The sequence below is a fragment of the Dreissena polymorpha genome, chromosome 9 (assembly GCF_020536995.1).
Source record: "Dreissena polymorpha isolate Duluth1 chromosome 9, UMN_Dpol_1.0, whole genome shotgun sequence".
NCBI lineage: Eukaryota > Metazoa > Mollusca > Bivalvia > Myida > Dreissenidae > Dreissena > Dreissena polymorpha.
In genome coordinates, this window is record NC_068363.1 from 3,575,799 (window position 1) to 3,593,199 (window position 17,401).

General features: G+C 33.3%; 1 protein-coding gene across 2 annotated transcripts in view; it reads left to right on the forward strand.

The window, feature by feature from the left end:
* The window catches only part of LOC127844848 (uncharacterized), a 36,653-nt gene extending 30,254 nt beyond the window's left edge, over window positions 1-6,399 (forward strand). For both annotated transcript variants that reach the window (XM_052375371.1, XM_052375370.1), the window contains one exon: window positions 1,997-6,399. In XM_052375371.1, coding sequence (XP_052231331.1) covers window positions 1,997-5,256 — 3,260 coding nt within the window. In that variant the 3' untranslated portion in view covers window positions 5,257-6,399. The remainder of the gene's footprint in view (window positions 1-1,996) is intronic.
* Window positions 6,400-17,401: the final 11,002 nt, after the last annotated feature.

Genomic DNA, 17,401 nt, shown 5'->3' on the forward strand with positions numbered 1-17,401 from the left:
GTAAAACAAGTAAAAATATCACCATATGCCTCGATTCAATTTTACGCAGTATCCGAATTGTAACACATTACGACCGCAAAAAGAAGATTTTACTTTACTGCAATTCATTTTATTTTCGAAAGAGAATGATCAAAATCCAATATGGCGGCGATTGCTTCCTGACAAAATCATGTCGATGTCAACATACATGTACACCGTCGACGACCTTGACAATTTCGACGAGTAAACAGCGACTGACACTTTATTTGACCTAATATACAGGGCAATACGTTTTCCGACTTCGGACGACGAATTTAAGTACGCGCAGAACGTATTTTTATATAATGTTATGGGTATGCCGTGTGTGATCAGATGCATCAATGGCGTCCATGTTAAAATCATTTTCCCGAGAACAGGGAACGACAAAAGTACAAAAATGCAAAACATGTTCGAACTAGTATCTTACCTTTAATTATCCTTTAAAATCCATCTAATAATCCATTTAACTCAATAATTGACGATTTTGCATATAGGGTCTTTAATAATTATTTTAGCATAGTTAAATAAAGACCCTTATGCCATCCTATCGCTATATTCAAATGAGTTTACGAACTCTATAAACTTTCTTCTTCGTTACACGTTACGTCATGTACTCTACATTACTGCTGTTAAAATGAACCGGAGCAGTTTATCAAATAATAGCCGTTGGTAAACTCGGTTGCATTTGCCGATTTCTGCATACAAACATAATTATGTTTAAACTTGCACATTTTTTTATTTGTCTATGGTAAATGCGCTTATTGTACAAGAAAATAATTTAATATATAAATACACAAAGAATGAAAACATTCCATTACACAACAAATACATGAGGAATACCCGTGTACAAAATGGGACGTTCCGAATTCCAGTGTGGTGCTATTTTTACCATCTTATACTTTACACAGCTCTATGCCTAACGTGAATTAAATCGGGAAGCAAATATTGCAGATTATTTATGAATTGTGCGATATTTGTATAGCTTGTTGTACATTCTTAAATCTCAAAAGTATATGCATGGGTTATAAACAATGCACATTACACGAAATAAGGAAAATGTGATAAATTGACAATTCAAATATGTCGATATACAGTACATGTACATGTGAAATAAGTTGCGTTTATAATAAATCGTCAAATTTTTTTGGGGGATAATGATGTAATAAGTGTCATTTTCAGCTGATTCATCATTATACGGATGGCGAAAAATTATTTCATATGACTAGATTTAAAGGTTGAATGTCGTATAATTTTGAAGCTAAAGTTTTCTCGACTTTATTTCTCATAAAAAATCATTCAGTGGTAAAGTAAAAAATAGTCCGTGCACGCGACAGGTATATCCCACAGTGTTGAATATAGGCTAGTATATTTCATAAGGTGTAATACCGTCAATGTCGCGTTGAAAATGGGATAACATGATTTTCTGAATTGTTAAACAATATCTATTTACAAACCTAATGTTATAAATAAATTACCAAGAGCAAAATATTTATTTGTTTTTATAGAATAAGTTACTTTTTCAATGATGTTTGTTTTCATTTTCTTTAAATGCACTGTGACACACATAGGTTTAAATGACAAAAAATAATAAATAAATAAATAAATAAATATAATGACCATATTTTTTTACTTGGTTGCTCAATTGGTTAGGTAGCCTTTGTTGTCCGACCTTTATCCCCATGACATGCCTCAGGCTTCATATAAAACAGTGTAATAATTCGCGACACATTTGTTGACATCAGATTAAAGGTGTTGATCGAATGAAAGACATCTTTGATTTGTCGCGCTCTAATAAACACTGATACGGTTAAGGTTATAAAACTTCATCAAAAGCAAAACAATTGTACAGATTTTCAAACTTCTATATCTTTGTTAGTGGTATGTTGGAGATAGCTATCACATTCAATGATACATCTAGTGTTATTTACTGTTTGTTACATAATATTATTTTCTTATCAATACGTTCCTTTTTTTCCAGAGTTTTTTTATCGTTTGATTCATCATTACGAGAAGGCATTAAGCGACGTGCCGATTTCACCGCTTGTGCCAAGCATCAACCGAAATATACGAGAGTTATACAGTTTCCCAGCTGTAAGACAAATTTCCAGACATAACTCAGCGAAAACAAAAGTTGACTGCTATGCTGGGATTTTTTACAAAGATGAAAAATTAAATGGGCGCATATTCATCCAAGGGGAGCCTGGCGTTGGAAAATCCACATTTGCCACAAATTTAACTTTGGACTGGTTAGGGCAGAAATCGTCGTCACAACATTTAAAGAGCACAGTACGATTTGTTGACGTGCAGACGCTTAATGTTTTCGATTTTGTCTTTTTCGTCACACTCAGAGATTCTATGGATCAGCGTGATATAGTACGAATGATCAAAGCTCAACTAATTGACACGATTTACACTGACGAATATCGCGGGGTCATCTACAAACTTCTCCAGTACATCATGCGAAAATATAGATGTCTCGTGGTTCTGGACGGTCTAGACGAATGGTCAGATCCTTACGGGCAGCTTGCAATACCTTTGATGGCAAGTAGCAACTTTTTATGTACGTTGCTTATAACAACTCGTCCATGGAAAATGACGGATGAACGAATCATCGACTCACACATTGACATTCTTTTAGAAATTGAAGGTGTCGATAATCCAGATTTGCTGTGCGAAAGAATAATTGGTTGCCTTTTCAATAATAATAAGGACATCAAACAGAGCGAATTTAATAGCTATATAGTAAACCATCAGCTGGTTGACTTACTCTCTTCCCCTACAATGCTCACACTGAACCTTTGTTTGTGGGCCGACGGGCTATATCTCAAAGGATCAAGATGCGAAATATACAGCCATATACTCGATTGTTTACTAAAAAAAATGTCGAAAATGCCAGCCTTTTTCGGATACCCTCCATTTAAGTGTTTCAGAAAAACTTTGTATTGCTTTGCAAATGTTGCGTTGATAGAAGCGCTTTCCAGAGTTGCGTTTGCGCTTTTATTCTCGTACAAACAGGAGATTTCATTAGTGTTTGGCAACAACGAATTGATGAAATACTTGTCAAAGGAACAGAAAGAATGTGCACTGATATCGGGTATTCTATCACAACGAAAACACATGTCTATCGCCATGATAAAATCAATATATAGTTTTGTGCATAAATCGATGCAGGAGTTTTTAGCAGCGTATTATATAGCAAACAACCCCCAGGTCATTCAGGATGTCATAGTTGGACACATTTTCAAATTCGGAAATTTGCACATAGACATTTCTCAAATATTCAGATTTCTCTGTGGTCTTAATATAAAAGTAGCCGAGAAACTGTCTTTTGTAATGAATACAACTTGTAGTTCGCTCTCGCATTTGGGGAGAACTACACAGAATATAATACTGGCGGGCTATAAAGAGGCAATATCAAACAATTATAGTGCTACTGACATTCGTCTATTTCTGTTCTATTTTAATTTTTATTACATCGATCATACGTACTCAAATTACACGGAAACTGACGCTAAAGATTTAGCACGAATTTTATTGGCAAACAAGTCAAACGTCAAATTTCTGAGTTTAAACAGCAGTGTTACTGAGATTCGAAAATATGAATTACAGGATATCATTACTTTATCTGCCCATTGTCTAGAATGTTTAGAATTAGATGGGGATTATGGTGTGTTGGACTTGTCAGCATGCTACAATTTAGAAGTCATTATTCTGCGCGGACATGTGTCTTTTCCAACTGACAGTTTATATACACTAAGAAAGCTAAAAAGACTGGCATTACTGAATGAAGGACAGTCGTTACCTGACGATACTCTTCGATTGCCGCCTTCCATTGAGCAGTTACATGTGCGCGATGGTGTTTATTCCTTACCAATGTTAAGGCATTTACTGAACAGCGATCATCACATATATTGCAATATCGATATATTTGATGATCACAGATATGAAAATGTCGACAACCAAACAGGCATGTTTAACGGACCTTTCCTTGATAGGCATAAAGTAGGAATGTCATATATGTGCGAAACGTCTGGAATCGGTCTGAAATGTTTCGGTTTCGGTCACGGTGTTCATGAAGCTTTGCGAGGGTCACCAATAAGAAGATTGTCCATGACAGGAATTCCAAACGCTCGATTACTTTCGTTTATATTACCAACTCTAAACTGTCTGGAGGAACTTATCATCAGCACTATGGAATTGTGCTGTGATTTAAAATTGCCTCCAGCAATACGATTAATAAAATTTGATCCAATCATATGTTCCTCGTCATCGCTACGTGCCTTTGCGATAATGTTGTCAAAATTTAACCACCCGATAAAATGTGACATGCGTGTTTGCAAAATGATAGAAAATAAGACGCCAGAGTTAATCATATGCCCAGAATGGTTTTCATGTTCACCAGAGAAATTTTTGATGCAAATCAAAGACGAGGGTACAAAGAAGTATAAAATAGTTGATTATTTCGGTATGACAGAGGTATTGGTCTCTGTTATCACAGATTGTCTTCCTGCAGGATTAACACTTGGTAAACCTAAAAAAGGAAGTTCAGTGGTGCGGAGATACATGACAGAGTTTATTAAACAAAGCTTAAATATGATCGACAATTCTAAAGAGCGGTTTGTAAGTAATTATCCAGTGTTGTGCAAACTGTCAATCTGTCATGAAAACATTTTTCAGGAAAATGAAACTGAAAATGCAAAAATAATTGTACCTAAGTTGGAAGTTCCAAGCAACATATCATCATTATCAATATGGTGTAAAAGCAACGACACTGTTGAAATATTCGAAGCATTATTTGGACTGCGGAGTATAAAGAGTGCAACTATTGTCGGAGTAGACAATATAGCGTTGTTGTCAGAAGCGTTTCCGACCTTCATAAACTTAGAAAAGATACGAATAATAACCTGCCCATGGATGATTACTCCAAATGCGCTACGACGTGTACTTAGAAATATCTCTAACTTTAATCAGACTGTGCAGTTGCGAATGCTCTTCGCTTTCGAAGCTCACAGTGAATTATTTTTAGAAATTAAACTAGAATTGAGCATGATGAGAAAATTTGATATCATTAGGTTCGTTACTCTAAGGGGTTGTTTTGTGGGAAATTATTATAATGCTGAGGATATTGAAGACGACGATTACAAACTTATTACTCCAGCTGTCGATGGTATGGGCAACCAGTTCATAAGTTTAGATATAAGGTATAACTATGACGAAGTAGCAGAAACACAATTGTAAACTTAAAAACTCAAATCGAATCAATAATATACGATACCGTTTCATGTATTTTCAAATAGTGTAGTTAAAATTTTAGTAAGCTGAAAATGGACAAATTTAGAATATATATGTGTGGTATTATTTGGGTTTTAGCTTAATTTAAATATGTGAGAAGACATTATTTGAGTTTGTGGACACTGTTAAACTATGAACACTGTCCTTCAAATTTAATTATTTGTAACCACCAACTTGTTTATTTCATAGTTTGGTGATTATAACAAGTTTCATGCGTTCATGATCTGTTGTACTTCTAGCTTCAATAATCTTGGTAGTTACTAACTCATACTTCATGCTGTTCATATAAAAATAAATCACTTGATCAACAATTTACAAACAAAAACTGTTCATAATCACCGTTAAGTCAATTTTCGTAGTAAGTATGCTTTTTACTATTGCAAGTGTTTGTCATAGAGCATTATAATTATCGTTTGTTAAATCTTTGTTAAAATATTAATGATTCCTTTTCCTTGGTGTACCTTGTGAATGCCTTTAATTGACTATATAGTTAAACATTAATCTCAGACTAGTCATTAGTAGTTGAGAAAACTTGTTTAAACATTAATAAATTAAAAACGCTAACATTAACCAAGCAATTAGATAGGAGTTACCTGACAAGCACAGTTTTGATAGGTCCAACAAATAAGGTTCCCGTGGTCATGACAGTGCTTTTAGATGAATGAAATTAATTTACAAAAGGCATCACGGTTGTTATATATGTACACATATAGATGCATACATGAAGACTCATTCAATTGTCTGCCAACTACATTGCTTTAACATAGAGAATTTATAAGAACATTTTTTGTACGATTATACATATTGGTTCAGTCAAGTCTCGTAAAATGCAACACTTTTGTCTACATTCAAGCCTTTACTGAACCTGGTAAATAACATGAATTATACAACTAGGAATCTAACTGCTGGTGCGCATTTACTGGATATTTGCATCAAGTATAAATGATCCTCGTTCGGCGTATGTAGAAAACCACCCGTTTTGTACTTGTTTGGTTTAGTTTTAATAGATAATAATCTATTTATATACTTCGACCTGCGTGTCGATGATCGTCGGTGTTGTTTTTGATTGATAATAAAAAGTAAACATAACACACTTTCAATTTATTTCTAGTTATATATTTGCTTCACTTGTGGTATTATTTTTCTACTACATTTTGGTTTATCATATTAATACACGTATTGTGTTGTATGTATATGGTCATGTATTGTATAGACAACTCATTCTTTTCCTTAATCAAACGACAACGGAATAGTAACAGTTTTTTATTCTTTAATATGGTTCATGAATCTTCGTATTGTTAAGAGTTGGTTCCTATTTTTGTCTAAAAATGAATAAACTTCAACAAAAAAATAATCATGTGTATCAGTCATACAGGACATCATTTCTAACATGTATTATAAACACGAATGTTATATAAGATGGAGACCATGTTTGATAAGTCTGATTCGTTTATAATAAATTAACCATTGTAAACTATTTATGTCGCACCGTTTTAAATAGCCGACATTAAAAAAAGTCAAAGTTAATAATCTATCGAAAATGGGAATACTCTTATGACTTTTATTTTAATCATATATGGCGCAAAATAAAAGACAAATATTTTTTATCTCTTCTTGCAAGACAAGAAGTTTCGTTCATATCACAAATAAAACACTTCTGCATCTTTAAGGTACATCTTTAAATCGTGTTCAATGCACGTTGAAGTTTATTTATTGAAATCCCCCAATTGAAGAATATCCTTCATTCCGTTTAAAGATTATTTGTTTTTTCTTCTCGCCCTAGTTAACTATCCTATCAAGTTAAGGATAAGCCTTTCCCTGATACATTTTAATTGCATTCTCGTCATCAGAATAAATTACTAGCGATAGAAAACCAATGCCTTTCTTTATACGTGCAACAAATAGATCCATGTGAAGCATTCAAGTTGGCTATGTTTATGTTGAGAATTGTTTGGATCTATATTTCTATTAAATGCCGTATAGTATGATACATCCAACAAAAAACTAATATTTTTCCTCCCTTTTTATTAACGTTTCGGCTTACGCCTTCATCAGGATTACAAAAATAATAACAGAAAGCGGATGTTACGTCATTGACTTAACGTACATTAAATTGCGGGAAAATAAATTGTATACGGTATGACCATTATTTGAAAAAATGATCCAGCATATGAATTGAATTACTAAGGTAAAAACTGCGTTGGTTTAAGAGTGAATCAAATACAAAACATATCATTTTAAGTTTACGTAAAAAATAAATGATAATTTTTTTTTTACTGGATATGTAATCGCTGTCTTGGATTTTAAATACGCAGTTTCCCCGTATTTCATGAACAACACTTTCACTGATTGGTCGACTTAAATTAAGTCCTGCAGCCACTGATCAATAATCTGTGATATCTGCACACGCGCGTCGATAAGTTGCTGGGGGTCCTTGTCAGTAGCCGGTTACATGTTCGCACAGTATGCAGTACCTTGCACAAACAATGAATACGGTTACGACATTTAAACGTACCAACTACATGTGTAAAGTACTTTGAAATACGACATTTTGTTGTTTATACTACACATATTAAAACGATAAGCCGTAAAAAGTTATATGTTTATTGTATATTGTTTTTATAGAACGTTTACTTCTTGTAAATGTGTTCCTGTCTAAATTAGGACGAACCATTTTTAGTTAAAATTATTAAAACGATTTCTGCATGGTGATCGTCCACAAGACCTTCTAATGGAGGTACGGAGAAAATGTGCATGTTGCACAAAGATTAGAACACATAAATAAAATACATCGCATTAAGATCGCCGTGGCGTAGTGGATATGGTGTCCGCCTAGCGATCGGGAGGTCACGGGTTCGATCCCCACTGTGGGAGCGTTCTTTAGATCTCCCCAATAGCCACCAAGGAAACGGACTCGAGAGCGTTTCATATAAGCTTAGGCTTGTTACGCAATCGAGCTTAAATAAATAGGTTTAAAAGAAAGTCAGGAAATACATTACTTACAACGGATATCTGTTCATTGATGTTTAGTTCCACAGATGAATCATCCAATGAAGACGAAATTATGTTACGGATTGCCTATTTGAAATCTAATAACAACCAGAAATAACTCAACGGAATAACGTTCTCGTAAATTTAGGAACGGTAAGAGCCTTGAAAATACTAAACGTATGAAAACAGTAATTCGCTTCGATGTATCCCAATTTTATCGATTTCAAATGCTGTTCAGCGCATTTACGAATATGCGACATTCAAATATAAAACTCTTACGCACAATTCCGATTCAAAATTCGTTATTCTCTGTTCTTTAGCATGAATTTCAACTCGTCCTTCTAACTCGCGTGTGATAAAAGTAAAAAACTCTAACACTAAGAACACAACCTGTTAAAGATAAACAACTACTAAACCATATCATTGTTCTGTAAGTTCATCTATTTCGCAAACATATTCAGGTGGATAACATAACAATTTTACACATTTACATGGTTCACTCCGTTCTTTTCAAGTAAATAGTTGGTGTTATTATACTTTGTTGGTTTTGGTGCGTAAAAACCCCGTCGGTTGTACCGTACATGTATATATTTTGCGTATCTGGGTCAGGAATCCCAGTTTTTGTCTGAAAATCAATGTAAGTTGTGTCTTCTATAATTACACGTACCAGACTGTGATATTCTTCACACAAGAACAAACTGATCCCCACCTAGTGTTAGCAATGACAGGGGAGTTCCGTATGTTTATTTATCGGAGTTACCTCCTGGATAAAAGTGCATTGAATGTACATGTATTATATTTATAGCTCATCGTTGTTAAAGATGCTATTACTAAAGGTTTTTGTTTATTTGTGCTACAAGAAATATGATCACGTAGAGCATGAAATCCATCCGCAGAGCAATTGCGCGTCTCCTTTTCGGACAATGCAGTAATGTTGTCAGGGTCTCCTGTAGAAAACTCGTTACCCGAAGTAATGGACTGCCTGCTGCATTGATCCAGACTATAGACCCTTTCAGTTATTGCCGGTTTTTAATTATCTCCCTGGTGTGACGTCATGCGATGATAATCGAGTGTATCGATTGTAAACGAGAACAGAAATCTTATTAGAAAATATTTTTTCAACGATGTAAATGGACTGAACATGTGCACGAAAAGATTTGTATTTACCTAATTGTTAATAATGTATTATTTTCTAATGAAAGTTTTATATTCGTTTTATACTGCTGATACAGCAGCGGTATTGTTCATCAGAGAACGTGATCGGAAGACTAAATACTAAAAATCCCACAAAACAAAACAACTAAATAAGCCGTATTCTTTCTTATGGTAAGAATTTTATAAATGATGTTTAAAAAATAATGAAACATATATTTATTTAATCACAATTATAAGTGGTGTGGATATTGTTGTTGTTCATCAGCGATCGAACGTGTAAGAGATGCATGTAATCAATCGTAAATCAAAACCCTAAAAAAGCGGAAACATAACAATTGTTAAATTTTATCATTTTCTTTTCCATTGAATGGATTTTTGTTTCGTTTACACTGAATGGCAATATTAATAAATGTTAGCATACATAGGGAAATGAACTCTGCATATTATGCAAATTGAACTGTCTTTGCATGTATATTGAAATCTCTTTACTAATGATAAGGAGTGATACAAATCGAGCATTTTATGATCAATAAATCTATATATTTAATTTATTTAACGCAAGTATTGTTTACCCTATTGTGATTGCTCGTTTTCATGGTGTTTCGTACACTGAAATAACGTACTTAAATCTATACACGTAATAGCGGAGTTTACATTTGCCGGTACCCGTTAAATACCCCAATTGCGTAGCAGTTAAATTGCACATTTTTTTTAAATTTATTTATAGTTATTAAACAATGTATTATTATGTTTAAACTGGCTAATATATATACACTTGTTCCTGTAAATCCATTTCCGATAATGTCTTCATTCTTTTTAATGTTAAAATATTTTATTGAAGCAAATGTTAAGTATTTTGACTTAAAAAATTGGTTAAAATGACTGCTTAATATGCCAAGGGGATGACATGGGGGTAACATAAATTGTGTTTAATTACCAGACACTAGTCTGCAACATGTGGTTTATGCAGGGACCCAAGTATAGGTCCCTGGGTTTATGACACCTTGTTTTCTTTGTAATTGTCGGGGCAGTATCCGATCATAACGAGATAATCGGGTTGTGATGAACAAAGGTGCGATAAAACACCGGGATAAAAATGCTGCAACAGAGAGTGCCACCATTTGTGTAAACAATTAAATCAAACAATTACATTATTCAAGAGAGTTTATTTTATGTGTAACAAGGTACGTTTTTTCAGAAAAATAAAGTTTCAAATCAGGTACAATATGATGCGTTAATCGATCTATTTAATTGTTGTTTGTTTTCATCATTACAACATGTACTTGTTTTCGTTCGTTAAATTTAAGTTATTCTGAAATAAGCGCAATTTATGAGAATTTTTTAACAAAAAATGGTCGCGAAGAAGTGCCAAATATGGATATTTTTGTCATGACCACATACCGAGCTCTTACATTGTGTTCTACTCCCGAGTTCGTTGTTAATAAAAACAAATAATAACAACAATATAATCGTTTCAAAAATGCATTTCCTTGCATGCAAATGTTTTATTCAGACATAACTAGTAAAATTTTATTTGATCTGTTGAATTATTATCATTACAAACAATGATTTTGTCAGCCTTCCCTTTATACGCTTATATGAATTCCACCTCTTTTTGCCAACCAGTGGGCGAAGTCTAAACTTTGCAGGTGGGGTGAATTGACAATTCAATTACCATTTTTAATGGTAAAGGTCATGTTCCCAAGTGGTAAAAAAGCGCCCAAATCATATGCCAATGATCAATACCATTAAAATATAAACGTTCGGCGCTTTTTTCAATATTTGGCATTTTAATAAAATATTTACGTTTAAAGTTTAGTGATAACAGTGCGGGATTTGTCTTGCCACACACAGGGTTATTGAACGGAATGTTTAATGTATTTTAATTCACGCTTCAATATTCTTAAATGAAATATGCGAAAAGCGATAGCTTTAATATACAAAAATGAAATATTTGTGCAATTTACGCATATTGATAGTGCAAGAGACGTTGATATTATCAGCGACACTGTACAATTTTCTCTCTGGCGGATTTTGTATAATCTCATTACGTCACATCCGGCTAAGGAACACAACTCTTACACTAGTAAATGCGAATAACTAAAAGGGTCTAATGCCGTTGAAAGCATGAGGTAAACGACGTAGTCTGCGACTTTGTTTTAAGCGTTGCAAGTAGCTTCCTCCGTCATCCATGCTGATAATTATGTCACGTATTGGATTGGTCTTTGATATTTTTCATGCGTTTCAACTTTCCCTTTACATCAGCATTGAATTCATTCAATTCCTCTAAGCGCTTTAAACAAAAGGAACATCAATATAATTTCATACGAACGTAACATTGAAACAGGAAACAACTTTGCTTTTTTTTAATTATTTGCAAACACTCGAAAATTGACACATTTTTATTAAACGGAATCAAGGTGTACCTTTCTGTTTTGCCTGTTTTCATTATTCTGTCGTTCTTGCTTGTCTTTTCTTTTGCGTTTCTAATACTTCCTCCGACGGCTAAACGGGGAAACTATAATTTAACGTATGGGAATAGGTTTTATAGTCTTTACGATAAAAAAAACCCTCATGACTGTGGACGATTTAAGTTCACTGTTGTGCTCACGCACATGGATTTGAACTTGCAGTTACATGAATTGCAAGCATCGTTTAAATCGATTTGGTTTAACTTTTTTTACATTACATGTTTATGTTTTAAATCGGATTTCAGTTTTCAAGATTTACAATAAAACTAAAATACTTTTTTAAGTTAAATAAAATTGAATATACATATTTCAGAAACGAACACTACTAATACCATGTCCTCAAGTTTTCGTTTGCGATATCAGTAACGTTAATTACCACATTGATAATCGCTTAAATATAAAACGATTCAAATTATTTCGATACGCGAGTACATGAAACTCACTACGAGAATTACAGAGAGAGTGTAATATGCATTTTATATCGTAAATACTTTATTGTAATTAGCGCTTTGGTTATTCATTTAGTAATACAATTGCGTTATTATATAATACTTTTGCATTTATTTGTTATCTGCGAATATTTTCAAAGAAACATTTAATAAACAACGTATATGACTAGTACTATTTTTTACCCCGTACATTGTTGACATGTGTATTGCCTAGTCAACTGTTCAGTTTCTTCAACGTGTTTCAATATACTTATCTTGGCTTTTAAGTAGAACAGTCGACTGCTCGGATTTCAAATTGGGAAACCCAAACACTGGTTTTCATTACATATTGGATCCCATTACAAAGAGGCCTAATATTGTCTTAGCGGGTTGCACAGATATTTACAGGTAATACATTACTTCATGGTTTAAATTAACTCCGCTGTAGAACGCTTACATATTATGTGCAAATAGGTCGACTTGATTTTATTGATTTTCTCAAAAGCAGATATATTAGGCAATTTAAATATAGACCAAATCAGGTTTTAAAGTGAACAGTTTTCATGAACAACTATTTTTCTACCATAAATTTTAGATTGTCATTTACATGTATCACAATCAACAACACGGCCTGTTTGATTGTATCACAACTATTTGACATTTGATATTTTATACATAATAGTTAAACCACAAAACTAATAATATAACAGGGCAAGAAAAGGGAAATTTAACTGTAAATCGACTTAAATTTGTCAAAAAATATATACATAAAAGGAAATGAAGTGTCATTGATAAAATAGAAATTCGCCATACAAAGATAACATAACAACACTGAAACTAGACTGTGATATTCTTCACACGAAATTATATAGATATATCTGCAATTGTGATATTCTTTAGCTTTTCAACCTATACATTTTGCTCCCGTGTTAAAATATTTTCATACAACACAGCATAGAATACTTAAGACTGTCGTTGTTAATTCGCGCGAGGAAATCTACTTAAATCTTAAATTATAAACAGCTCTTTCTATGGCGCATTACTTATAGCGACACATGTTAAGGATTGTCTGCATTAAATCTCACGTTTTGCCTTATAGATACTATCTAAAGGTTCATCATTTTTTCTGTCTTGAATAAACTTAAATGATTACAACTAGCTGGAATACTTATACAAAGAAGTTTATATCTTATTATACCAATGACTATGGCAACATTTAACACGGGCTACATAGAGGATTTAAATAAACCAACGACAATATCAGGCGGAGATACTGGGATATATATCTGTAGATAAAAATGGCGACGAGCATTGCGATAGAACGCAGCAGAGGTATTTGCGGAGACCACCAAAGCCAGACGATGTTCTGTACGACTTAAATGCAGGGTACAGGGACGTTGAAGATGAGCAAGAAGAAAAGTTTGAAAACATCAATAAAATTTTGTTTTGGATTCGCAAGTAAGCCTTTTTACATATGAAAAAGTGGTATAAAACCTGCGTTTATAAGTTTTCATAATCACAATCTCAATTTCGTTATTAGAGTAAGACATGAGTTTAAAGCAAGCATGTCGGTTTCCACAAAGGTCGCCGAACCTCGGTCAAGTCATAACAATAGTAAAAGCTTTACATTTAAAATAGCAAAACAATATCCTTAATGCTTTGCGACCATTTGTTGTCAAATACTTTTTAACTTAAAAGAAAGGTAAGTTTTAATTTAATTAATCAGAATGTTTGGAGATTTTTTAAAAATATTTTATGTGAAAATATGTTGACATTGTAATGTATGGTTGAAGACAATTACCTAGGGCTGGTTTGCAAGATGTTTGTTTGCCGTCGAAAGTTGCTGACAACGTTGCTGAAAACACCATACGAGACCATTAACCAATGGGACATGTTTTCACAATGGAAGATAGCAGTTATACTGTTTGAAGGGGCGTATTACATGTGCCAATTTGATAGAGTTACGCCAAATAAAGAGAGCAATCAATCAGGAAACAGCGAATGGGTTAATTCGTTATACTGGTGACTTCAATTCGAAAGGGTGTTAACGACTGACAAAGAAGAGCAAACGCGTAAATATCTTAACTTAGCGTTTTGCATAATTGAATTCATAGTAACTTTGTAGAATCAACTGGGTTCACACACGGTAATCACGTCGGTATAAACGTTATTTTAGTTTTTAATATCATCAATTATTGCAGGCATATTGTGGTTTATTCATTATACCAAAAGGCAGTGTTACTTTTGTTTTCTATCATACTTTGTTTATAAAATAATACACTATTTAACACTATGCTCTTTTTATATGTTAAGCATCACGTAAAATGTTTGCCAATAATAAAGATAACCTATTTGATTAAGAGCGTATTATTTAAAATTGACAGACATTATAAGCGCACTTATTCGCTGATTAAAATATTAAATAATATCCATTTTAAACATATTGGCAAAAAAGACGTAACTTATCAGCTTCGGGTTCATCAATATTGAAGTGTTAATATCTATAACATTTAAATTATCTAGTTAACTTAACATTTAACGAACAGAGCAAATACGATTGCAATATATATGTTTGCATTCTTTCTACAGTCGATGAAGACATTCAGGGAGATCAGGATCAACGTCAAGGAAACTTTTCGACCGTAAACAAGCTCAGAACGGATAACAACTCTTTGAGTGAGCAAAATTAATTGTATAATATAATATTCCTTTGGACTCAGCATACTGTGTGTTTTTAAAGCAAGCATATACGATATACTACCTTTTAGTTCAAAACAGATAAACCGTTCATAAAAAACAAACACTAGAATAGTTGATCTAGACATTAAAGAAAGATTAGTGTTATCAGAAGCAAATGTTTTTCTTGAACAAAAGGAAACTCGTTCATGGTTACGAGGTATGTACTGTGTTGGGAAATCCAAATTAGGAAGTGCAGATTCGTTCAGACGGGACATTGATACAATTGTTTTTCTGCAGTTAATTAATACAAGTTTATGTCGGTTTTGCGCAAACGCCTTCGTTTAAAAGGTCTATTGTACTATTGAAAAAATGGTTATTAATTTTATGCACCATTTCTCGTTCATATTCATATGTTGGGCATGAGATTGTAGATTTAGAAGGTTAACATTGAAACCATATATATTCGTTTTAAACTAAATATTGTTTAACATTTATTAGTCAGATAGCGTTATAATACAAACATTGTCAGTTTTATGTATCGGTCATTTTTGTAATCAGTAATTCAATGTTATAGTATAAGAAATAATTGAAAGTTGATCAAAACATATATACCTACATATATAATACATTCAAAATCATCTAGGTTAATGTACTGTGCCCCGAAACAAACATCGTTTTTGCAGGCATACATTGAGCAACTGAATACCATTTTAAATTCAGTGTACTGTTGTGAAACGGTTGCTGTTGATGAAAAGAACAATGCATTTGTTGAACTGAAAAACCTACGTCCCAAAAACTGAACCTTGGGCCGTAAATATATTAAACAGGTATGGTGCTTAGTCCTTCATAGTTATTACTCTATTATGACAATGCAAGATCGTGTTTCAGTCTGGTTAGTTATGGCATTTAACAATACATGGTACTATACGACTGGGCTCAGACAGCTCCACACTAGATTTATATACTCAAGATATAAGGTAAAACAATTGAAACATGTTGAATCTGGATCACTTACATAAAAGATTTTAGAAATCGAGTATACTGATACTGTTTGTAAAATATATTTTTTACCATTTGAGTTTTTCGTTCTGCAAATTTAAATTTACATAAATACTTATGATACTTACAGTGACAAGTTAGAGCATGTTTACTTGAGTAAACATAGATGTCAGTCAGTGCTGATACACTAAACTATTGGAAAAACTGTAACACTGTTAAACGTGCATTATTCATGCATGGATATATTGTTCCTTATTATAAGATTTTTTATCATTCCTTTAAAATTACAAAACGTATGCCCTTTTTCAATTTCTCACTGTTTTGTTACAATTTTCTAAATATTTCGTCATGCGGCGTCGGGAGTATTTGTAACAATTGTGACACGTTATGAGTTGAGTCTGTTTGCTAACTATCTTGGTACAATTGCCTATGGTTTAAAATGTGTGTGGTTTTTCACCCTTAAAATCTTGATTTTTTTAAGACCCCTTGTATTTATTACTTTTATTTACATTAACCGTATGATTAGAGTATTAAAACCATGCGTTAGCTCACATCCACGTTCAAATGCGAAGTATATAAATATAAGAATCATGAAAATATCATCTTCGTTGTTTCGCTTTACAACGAGTATGTCCTATTCGGCAAAATACCTGAAGATTGTACAAGAATCAAGCACAACTTTACATTCATTTTGCAGATGCAAGTTGCTACAGTGGTGGACACAAGGGCATGTAGGAGGTGTCAGGGAAATCCTGTGTGGGCACATGGACAAACGTGGAATTGTCACTAGATTGGAATCGTTTGCAACCGATGACATTCCATCACTTGGTGTAGAGGTTTGTACCACACTTTGTTCTAAATAGGCGAATGCCATCTCTGAATATGCCATCCCATGAGGAAAAAATGGTATAGGCAATTTGTTGGCGTGATTAGTTTTTTTCTTGTTAGCTTACCTGAGCACAAAGTACAATGGTTCCAGTTCTAAGCTTGGTCACGCGTGTTGGAAAACAACACGACCGGGTCGAATATAAGGAAGTTATTTTAACCACTCTAGTAATAAATTAAGCTAATGTAACATGTGAGACAGCTCTTACAATTATTGAAGAATTACTCAGGTACTTCCCTATAACATCAGTCGTATTCATGATACATTAGTTTACTTGTGTATACCATGTGTGTGCTACTGTTATTCGAGGATTGATACATTTAAGGCCACATTTCGAAGAAGGCGGTATTTAGCATTCAGAAATGTCCATCATTTCGTCTGTCCATCTTTGCGAAATCCCCTGTCTCATACTTAAAAACAAAGTTGATATTTTCAGTATATTCGATCATAAAATTTAGCGATGTGAAATCGAAAGTACATCG